General features: G+C 39.1%; 1 protein-coding gene across 2 annotated transcripts; it reads right to left on the bottom strand.

Moving 5' to 3' along the window:
• Nucleotides 1-5,793: 5,793 nt before the first annotated feature.
• Nucleotides 5,794-9,756, bottom strand: ypel5 (yippee-like 5). Of its 2 annotated transcripts, none has more exons than XM_089005092.1 (3): nucleotides 9,612-9,756; nucleotides 7,739-7,884; nucleotides 5,794-6,797 (listed from the first exon to the last, which is right to left on the bottom strand). In XM_089005092.1, exons 1-3 carry the CDS (start codon nucleotides 9,664-9,666, stop codon nucleotides 6,573-6,575), a joined length of 426 nt encoding a protein of 141 aa, XP_088861218.1. In that variant the 5' UTR covers nucleotides 9,667-9,756; the 3' UTR covers nucleotides 5,794-6,572. The 2 variants fall into 2 exon arrangements, with proteins under 2 accessions (XP_088861218.1, XP_088861219.1); XM_089005093.1 differs by lacking the exon at nucleotides 9,612-9,756 and adding an exon at nucleotides 8,881-9,040.
• Nucleotides 9,757-10,766: the final 1,010 nt, after the last annotated feature.

Raw genomic sequence — 10,766 nt, 5'->3', positions numbered from 1 at the left:
TAACCAGCGAACAAGGTAGCTATATAGCTAGCCAGATAGCTAGATAGCTAAAACAAGCTAATTGGCTAATAGATAGCCAGCCAATCTAGCTAGCTAGCAGTGGGGAAATTTGCAACATATATTATACATATTCAATGATTAAACATCTCTTTATTTTTTGAAATACGTATGTGTAATTGTATGTGTATTTTACTACTATAATAATCATCATCATCATAATAATATATTTCATTTATAAGCGCCTTTCAAAACTCTCAGGGTCACTTTCCAGTCACAGGATAGGTTTTTCTGCGGGTGAGAAGTAACTCAAATAGATAGAAAGCTAGCTAGCTAGCTAATAGATAGACAGCTAGCTTACTAGCTAGATAGCCATATAGCTAATAGATAGCCAGCTAGGTAGCTAGATAATAGATAGCAAATGGATATCAAATAGATAGATAGCTAGGTGGCTAGATAGATAGCAAATAGATAGCTAGATAGCAATCTTTTAAAAATCATCGGTTTGTGTATATTTTAGATGACAAAAAAATGTGTGAAATGGATACGGATTGTTTTTCAGCATTTTTAGCTTCATGCTAATTACATTTTGCTTTGCATTAATATGCTTTCAATTGGTTTCTGTGTAATGTTATTTACGTTACTGAATTAGGTTAAACTTTTCTTTTTTTTGGGGGTGGGGGTGTTACACAACAGCGCATATCTCTTCTTTCCCCATCTCCAACTGCAGGCGAGCAAAAAAAAAAGGTCAGGAGCTTTGAAGGTGAAGTGCGGTCACCATAGTAACAAATGTTGTCTCCGCTGTCGTCTAGCAACGGGATGTGCAGTGATGTCAATGGAAAGCATGCTATTTTCTCCACCCTGACAGAATGTCACTGCTTTGTGTGTGCGTGCATGCCCTGCTGAGGGAATGGAAAAGGGGTTTCGACGTTGACATCCCCCCCAGGAGTCAATGATAAGCTAAAATATCCCCCCTCGGACAATGAATCATGTTCCAATTCAAGGTCCAATTGATGCGGTTGAATCTTTTTTTGGCAGCCGAGCAACAGCCACAATCATCCTCTGGATTTGGATTCAATAATAATAATAATACATACAACCGCCTTTCAAAACTCTCAAGGTCACTTTACAGTCACAGGATCAGTTTTTCTGTGGGTGAGCAGCGGCAGCCATATGCGCCAACGTTCACTCAACCCAGAATAACTCCAATAGATTGAAAGCTAGCTATCTAGTTATCTATTTTAGTTATCTATTAGCTAGCTAGCTAACTTGATCTATTTGAGTTATTCCCGGTTGAACGGGGTTACCGTTGCTGGCTACCTAGCTAGCTATCTATTTACTACCTATAAGCTATCTAACTATCTAGCTATCTGTTAGTTATCTATTAGCTAGCTAGCTAACTTGATCTATTTGAGTTATTCCCGGTTGAATGGGGTTACCGTTGCTGGCTACCTAGCTAGCTATCTATTTACTACCTATAAGCTATCTAACTAGCTAGCTATCTGTTAGTTATCTATTAGCTAGCTAGTTAACTTGATCTATTTGAGTTATTCCCGGTTGAACGGGGTTACCGTTGCTTGCTAGCTAGCTAGCTATTTGCTATCTATAAACTGTCTAGCTAGCTATCTATCTGTTAGTTATCTATTAGCTAGCTAGATAACTCGATCTATTTGAGTTATTCCCGGTTGAATGGGGTCACTGTTGCTGGCTACCTAGCTAGCTATCTATTTGCTATCTATAAGCTGTCTAACTAGCTATCTATATATTAGTTATCTATTAGCTAGCTAGCTAACTTGATCTATTTGAGTTATTCCCGGTTGAATGGGGTCACCGTTGCTGGCTACCTAGCTAGCTATCTATTAGCTATCTATAAGCTGTCTAACTAGCTAGCTATCTATTAGCTAGCTAGCTAACTTGATATATTTGCGTTATTCCCGGTTGAACGGGGTCACCGTTGCTTGCTACCTAGCTAGCTAGCTATTTGCTATCTATTAGCTATCGCTGGCGCGTGTGGCTGCCGCTGCTCACCCACAGAAAAACTGATCCTGTGTCTGTCAAGTAACCTTGAGTGTTGAAACGCGTTTCATCGGACCCCGCCGAGACTCAGTTATGCTGATGAGGTGATACCAGAGCAAATGGGGCAATCAGACCAGTCGTAGATCCCATCGACTAACATTCAGTGAGATTTCTACGTCTCAAAGGATATTCTGGCCCGCTCTTCAACGCCAACCTGTTCCAGTTCTCTCAGGCGTGATGTTTTTCCCCCTCTCCCCAAAAGGTCACATCTTGACGCTTGAGATTTCGTTGGACCCCGCCGAGACACCCGATGCTAGATGGAGCAAAGCAGCATTAGAACATAATGGGACCACCTCCACGTTTCATAGTAAGGACAGTCTTCTTCTCTTGACATCCCCCATCTGTGAATGTACCAAGCTAAAGAGATTCCACTCTTGATGATTGTTTGGGTTGTCCTCTGAAACGCCCTCGTTTTGTTGAGGTTATGCGGGGACAATGTGTAGAAAAAAGACTGCAATGAATTATAAAGCAGGAACGGCTCTTTCTCAGTAATGAAAGATGGAGTCTGCTTACATACTGTTCCGTTTCCAAACACACATAGTACGTTCAAGGTCAATTATGAAACACCAATGACTGAATAATTGTCAACGTAGGAAAATACGCGGCGGCGCTTCTATGGTTATTTGTTCAAGGAAGTATGTTAACATGCAATAAGATAGTGAGCTAGCTAGCTAGATATTAGCTAGATATTAGCTAATAATAATTATCATACATTTCATTTGTAAGCGCCTTTCAAAACTCTAAAGGTCACTTTACAGTCATAGGATCAGTTTTTCTGTGGGTGAGCAGCGGCAGCCACATGCGCCAGCGTTCACTCAACCCGGAAGTAACTCAAATAGATAGAAAACTAGCTAGATAGCTACCAGATAGCTAATGGATAGCCAGCCAGCTAGCTAGCACTAGATAGCTAATAGATAGCCAGCTAACTATCTAGCGAGCTAGCTTTCTATCTATTTGAGTTATTCTGGGTTGAGTGAACGCTGGCGCGTGTGACTGCCGCTGCTCACCCACAGAAAAGAAACTTATCCTGTGACTGTCAAGTGACATTGAGAGTTTTGAAAGGCGCTTCGAAATGAAATTTATTATTATTATTTCCATAAATATTACTGTCTATTAGCTGTCTCGCTGGCTATATATTTGCTATCTATGAGCTATCCATCTGGATTGCCATCTGGCTGGCGAGCTATTAGCTATAAATGATATGTATTATTATTATTATTATTATTATTATTATTATTATTATTATTATTATTATTAATAATACTTTAATCAGGCGAAGGGAATTTTGTTTTTGAAAGTTTTACACTGATCGTTTTTGGATTTAAAAAAATGACATGACAAATGACAAACAGTCATGATGCGTTTAATCCTCCACTGTTTCGAAATTTGCCATAGATTCCCACCCAGTTCACAATGTGAATGTGCAGATGAGTGTTCGTTTTTCTCTATATGTGCCCTGTGACTGACTGGCGACCAATCCAGGGTGTCTGGTCTGTCATCCGCTCAAAGTTAGACAGAATATGTCGAGGAAAAGGTTTCTTTAGCCTCGATGGATCAATCCGGTACGACTGAGAGCCTACACAGACGTTAGCAAGAATATGATACATCCTCCACGTGACCATCTTCAAGATAAGATGCGTTAGAATGTATTTTATTTATTTATTTATGTAATCATTTACTTTTTATGGTCGTGAAATGCCAAAAACTAATCCATTTTGACCTAAAAGTTATATTAACGTTAAGACGTGCGGTGCTGCCATTTCGCCCTCAACAATGAAAGCTATGAATAAACCCGTGCAAACAATGAAGTGGGTGAAATTAGAATGAATCATCCTAACTCCCTATTTATAAACCTAATCAAACACCATCCTTCGGATGATGGCGATAGGAAGGCGGGTGGGGTGGGATTAAAAATCATTTTCCTTTTTATTTTTGGGGGGGCTCAAGGGAACGATATGACAGGCATGCATTTTGCACTGACTATATGGAGTGCGTCACATCCACATCTGGTCTGGCCCGGTTCAAATTTGAAACAGGTCGCGGTGTTTTACTGCCACCTACTGGTGAAACGTTCTATACCCAAAATGCCCCAAAAAAAACGAATAACCCCAAATTCCACGCATATTCCTGGAAATGTGGCTGTGGTCAAGACGAACTATAATTATACAGTACTCCCTTGTAATTCGGCTAATTAACATTTTAGGCACACTAACAGTGTTTTTTTTTTTTAACTAATGACTTGGCAGCAATGGTATTTCCGTTGTGAAGTGAAAACGTCATGAATAGAGGCCAGCTCACTTGTTGGAAAGCTAATAAAATGTGTCACGACATGACACAGTTCCGCTCCAAAAACGAATAAATTTTACCCTGGTAAGAAGTATTTCTGGGAAAGAGTTCTAAATTGAGGAAAAAAGTACTACTATATTGTGTTTACTTTTTATAAATAACATTTGGGTTAGGTCAGTGGACAAAACAACGCTTGGACCAAAATGTATAACAGAGATATATTCTAAATACAAGTATTATTTTTAATCATGAAAATACATATCAATAAAATAAGTCGATCATAGAGCAACTCAAAAACATTAGAAATATGCTAAATAATATGGGAAACATGTCTATAGTATATTTTCTCATAAAATACAGTGGCGCCTTGACCCATCTTCTGCTAACTTAATGCTAACATATAGCATAATGGAAATACTAATGACACACTAATAGTTAGCATTGAGAGCTGTGTTTTTATAACTTTTTAAACAACAAAAATGTGAACACAACTGGAAAAAACTCAAATAGACGCTGTGTAGGAAATTAGGAGTGGAAGTTAAAGTTCCTGTGTGACTGTACTGTGTTGTAGATGACTGCCTCCTGTTGGCCAATGTTGGTACACCAGAAGAATGAGTACCTACACACCAGTTTTTTTTTTTCATTATTTATTATGAAACAAAACAATAATGCTTTATTCACAATCGTTGTCATGTAACAAACGTTTGGCGTGTCAATATTTCAACGTCCGACTGTATTGTTTTATCATGACGGGCAGGTGAAGTGACTCCAAAAGGTGTGCTTAAGATTTCCTATGTGCGTTCTAAAATGGCGAAAAGATCGCCAAGCTTTGGTATTCATCCATAAAGTCAACTGAAACGACAAAGATGTCTTTATTAACCACGGAGGTGGGCGGATAATTTCGTCTGCCTAGAGAGCGAGCCTACAATGCCCCGTAAAGTAATGTGTGCGAACTCCACGGTGACCACTCAGCAACGTTAACAGCGAGAAGAATGTAGCGTGATTAAACCCAGCGTGAGAATAACAATCGCGTTTAGCTACGCTGACGTCAAAAGGCAATCTTTCTATTGTCGCTATTGAATTACGCTAATGAAAGGAAAGTCGTTGCTGGAACCAATGTGGGTGATGTCACGTTAGTTGTTATCAATGAATTGTTCGTTGAGAGGTCGGTTGATTGGTTCGGTCTTGAAATCGGTCAATTGTGCGGACTTGATTGGTCAGGTCTTGAAGTGACCGAGTTATTCGAGCGGGACAATGCTAAAGTAACTCCGCGGGTCCATTTTATTGTGCTAGCCGAAATGACACCGTTTTTATAAAAAAAGGTGCCAAAATATTGAATAAATATAGTCTGTTTATCATATTTTGAAACGACCTTTGTAGTTGACACTGAGACACGGTACTGCTATGAAATTATCCATCTTGTTGGGACACGAGTTGAGTGTGGTCATTTATTATAAAGCGACGTAAGTAAAAATGTAACATTTCAGTGTAACATTGAGTTATAAATGGCCAGTATGGAAACATTCAGCGTTTATTGAGTAAAATATAATTGAAATGAATTTGCCGTGTAAATTGCCAATACACCGTGTCAAAAGTGACTGAGTTAAACAAGCTACATCGGAGCCACGTCGTTAAGAACATTCCTTCCTGGCAAAAAACAAAACAAAATAAGGTTTAGTGATCATTTTGGTATTCAGAACGCAATTCTTTCATCCTATTTTTAGAAATTACAGGTAAACTGATAATTTAGTCTGCAACTATTAAATGATTGTGTAGAAATGATGGAGTCTGCCAACTTATGTTAAAAAAGAGGAGTTCAAAACATTCAGGAAGTAATTCTCAATTGTATATATAAATAATCAATTTAACATGTCGTCGGTTAATAGATTGGAAGTGTAGCATACCACAAAAGAAACAATGGGTGTGGAAACAAGATTTTAGAACATTCAGGAACCATTTACACCTTCTCCATTAAAAACAAAAGCAATAACAGAAAGACATTTGACAAGTAATAAGCAAACATGCAAGCTTGCTCTTGTCTGGCCATTAAGTCCGAATGAAGCGCACAGCAACTGGAGGCGTCTCGAGCAAGTGTTCATTTTCTGCACCCACCAATCATTAAAGCAGAGTCAAAAACCTACCCTTGATGTTTTTTTGTCCTTTTTTTCTGTAACGTAGCCGAACAGATCAGCGAAGAAGCAGTTTGCCGAAATTCAAGAGTTGTCCGAGGGCACATGCTCCTCGAAGCCCTCGCTCTCGCGAACCAGCGCCCTTTCCAGGATGACTCTGCCTTCCTTGTAACGCTGGCTGTCTTCTGTGGCAAATTCGTAGATCCAGCCCAGCTTGCTGTTGCAATTCTTGCAGCTGACGTCTCGCACCATGTGCCGACCTGTCAGCATCACACGGTCCTGGACCTCGCTGTACTGAAGGTTCACCACCTGGATGTACGTATTGACGCACACAACTGCATGAGATACAACTGCACCATTTTGAAATCCGTTCATTTCATGCTGGGAAACGTGACAATGTGAAATATCAATAGCCGCGAGTTACAGAGAGAGAGAGAGAGAGAGAGAGTGAAGCCATTCTCCAAAAAAGAAAATGGCTGCCGACATTTTTTTGTCCTGTATTCCCCGCCCCCAGTCTTCGGTTAAAGCCACGTGATTGGTCAAGAACGCAGCAGTGAGGGGAGGGGAGGTGGTTTAAACATTAAAGAGACAGGCAGACGACAGAGAGAGTGATAAAATGGATAGAAAACAGTGACTTTTGGACTTGTTTCAACTTTGATAGCCATCTGTACGCTTCATGCAAAAAGCTATCAACCCAGCTAAACAGAACACAATTAATGAGGAACTAGGTAAAATTATCGCAGAGAATGCACCTACAATGGATCATTCCTCAAGAAGGTGAAAGAAGGCTATGTTCCTCATCAAGTGTTTGATGCTGATGAAACCATCCACTTCATTCCATCAAGCCATCAACGGTCATCACAAAGGGAAATAAAACGACTTTATTATACAGAACAGTTCATTTAATTATAATACCATAGCACATTTATTATTCATAAAATAAGGTATATTTTGTGTAGTTTTAAGGCTTCGACAATTAAAGTAGAAAATTATGTTTTATGTGGGATCTGGGTACTGATTATTCACATTTTAATGGTTTCCTATGGGAAATTAATTTTTGGGATACACATTTTTCACCTTCCACACTCTGTCTGGGAACCAATTAAGTTCGTAAGCCAAGGTATCACTATTTAGTTTTTGTGAAATGTAAATCTCTCCACTGTGAGACAAAAAAAATGTCATCTAATTTAATCTAATCTACCTAGCACTGCAAAATCTCTTGAGCAATTTGCGTGTGTGTGTCGTGGTACCTTGTTGAAGAGGAAGGCTCTGCCAGTGGCACCTGTAAATCGAGTAGAGATGAGCTCAGAGCGATTGGTCAGGATGGTGTCACAGTTGGCACAAGAGAACAGGCGCGTTCCGCCGATGTGGTCCAGGAATATGCGGCCCATTCTGACTAGATTATCAAAAGACGGAACATTACATTTACTTGACTATTTTTAACTGAATGTCAAACAAACAACACTAACGAATAGTAAGCTAATACAATAATAATAATACATTTCACTTCTAAGCGCCTTTCAAAACTCTCAAGGTCACTTTACAGTCACAGGTTAATTCTTTATGTGGTGAGCAGCGGCAGCCACATGCAACCGGGAATAACTCAAATACATCAAATTCGCTAACTAGCTAATAGATAAATAATAGCTAGCTAGGCCAAAATTGTATGCAGCATGGAAGCAACAACACCGTGATTGACGCTACTCACGGAAACGTCTATGGCACAAAAATCTCCACAAGATGGTGGAATATCGGAACATGCAGCTCTTGAATTCACTTCCACATAGTTCCACGTGTTTGTAAGATTTTATCAACAGTGAAATTGCAGCTCAATGTTACTTTTTATGCTTTTTTTTTTGCTTCTCCAGCCATGGAAAAGATGGCGTCAATTTCTAACGAATCCCACACAAACAAACCAATTTGAGAACGTGATATTGTTACCAATTATGCTGTCGTCTGCCGTTTAAAATTGATGTTGTTAAATGAATGAGTAAAGGGGAAAAACCTGCATTTAGTGTGAATATTTCTTGATTTATTTATCCTGCTCGCTGGGTAGCTATTTATATTAATAATAATAATAACTCAAGGCCACCGTGGGTGAGCAGCAACCCAAACAGACGCAACATCATGACAGCTATCTCAGTTATTAAACCTTCCCATTATATTATATATTACTCACCTACAATGCCTTATTTTAACTCCACTAACCAACGGTAAACCAGATCATATTTTACCAAACTATCCATGAGCGTAGAATCACAAAGAGCGTAGAAGCTAACGCCGCACTAGCCGCTTATGTTAACAGTCAATAACAGAAAAAAACGACATCAGCTGCGTTGGGGAAAATGGCTTCTTCGGCTTTTTTTTTTTTAAACCCCTGTCGACTTCTTACCGACGTGCTCTCGAGGTCCAAAAGTACTCTTCGGTACAATATCTAGATGGATCGGGTCGCGTTTTACTCGGATATAAGCGACTCGATCGCCGTCGGTTTTGTTGTTAGTGTTGGATGTACCTAATGAAGTGTCCGCGAGCACACGTTGTCAACATCCGGTTGTGACGTCAGCACGTCACTAACGTGCTGCTCACTGCAATGTGACGATGGTGCCGCACGGAGGCAGCAGTGAGCAAAGACGAACACCAACCTACACGAATAAGTAAAAGAAATCAGGCAGTATTATCGATATAATAATAATAACTAATAACAATAACTAATAATAATAATAGATTTCATTTAGCGCTTTTCAAAACTCTCAAGGACACTTTACAGTCACAGAATATTTTTTTTCTGCGGGCGAGCAGGGGCAGCCACACGCACCAGCGTTCACTCAACCCGGAAGTAACATGATAAAAATCATTTTACAGTATATCACATTAAAATCATGAACAAATATGGGAACATGAATACCCCCAAACTAATTATATATTCAATTTTCAAGTTAAATAAAGAGACCAGTAAAATATTATCAATGCTGATTGAGCACAAAAAACATGAAAAAAAAGTAAAATGAACAAAAATCAGGTAAAATTAATAAAACAGGCTGAAATAAATGTTAAAACAACATGCTATACATAAACTTGCAGCGGTTGCAACTTTATAGTTGATTGATTCCCCCCACCACCTACCCCACCGGGCGATGCTAATCTGATGACATGCCATGAAGATAAACTCGTCTTTCATTCCAAGGGTCGGACAATCACTTAAAATAATCTAAATGCACCATAAAAAATATCACATTATCACCATCTCCAAAACTTAGCTGGAGTTTCACCGTTTGACTGAATTGCCGGTTGTTAATGTTTGAATTATGCAAGCTGTTGAAATATGCTGAAGACGGAGTCACAAGTTGCAGTTTATTGACATATAGTTAAACTTCAACCTATAAACAGATGGCGAGCTTTGGGACTTGTTTGTTACGTTGATGTGAAGCTGAATTGTTAGCTTGTTGACTGAGCGTATCGTACATTTACACCCAAATGACTTTTATTGTTTGTCAGGAAATGCAATGTCATCTCTTTGGTTACTATCACAGTGTCCATAGTCAACATAATGTTCTTCAAAGGAATGGAAAGAATATCATATTTTTGTATGTACTGGAAATGCATGTCATGACAAACCCAGGAAATAAGTCAAGTCAAAGTCAGCTTTAATATCAAATATGCTAATATGCATGACATACAGCACAGATGAAATTACTGTCCTCTCTGACCCAGCATGCAAGGCACTTATAATAACTTTAACAAACATAATAAACACAAAAACGGCAAAAATAAGCATTTTTTCCCCCCAGAAATACAACTTGATAGCTTTTGAGATGGTCAGTTCAAAGTGCCTAGTTGTTTGTCTTGACTCTGCGTACGTGTTGGGGGGAAAAAAGTTTAAATAATATTTTTCTTTTCCAAAAACAAATTGCTTTTTGTTTGTTTCGTTCATTTTTTTTGATGCCATTTGCGGTAAAAAGCAATTTACCGCAATTGAGAAATAACTCCCCTCAAGCAGGCGCTACCGATCCATGCGCACCAAATCCAGCAGACGTTTAAACAGCTTCTTCCCCCAAGCCATTAACTCTTTGAACAGTAGCCCAAATGGAACTGGATAGTGCCTCTTTGCAATTTTTTGACGATGATACTAGTGCAGTGTGTTCGAACGGAAACAAATTCCTTGTGTGTTCTACATACTTGGCAATAAAGATGATTATGATTCTGATAAAACTGTAGCATAGCACGTAGTATTCCTAATGATCCATATTCTGATGAATTTTAGTACACCCGCCCTGCTTC

This window comes from Hippocampus bargibanti, linkage group LG09, assembly GCF_051943395.1.
Source record: "Hippocampus bargibanti isolate YZ-2025 linkage group LG09, ASM5194339v1, whole genome shotgun sequence".
In the NCBI taxonomy this organism is placed as follows: Eukaryota; Metazoa; Chordata; class Actinopteri; order Syngnathiformes; family Syngnathidae; genus Hippocampus; species Hippocampus bargibanti.
This window is presented reverse-complemented; position numbering and strand designations above follow the sequence as displayed.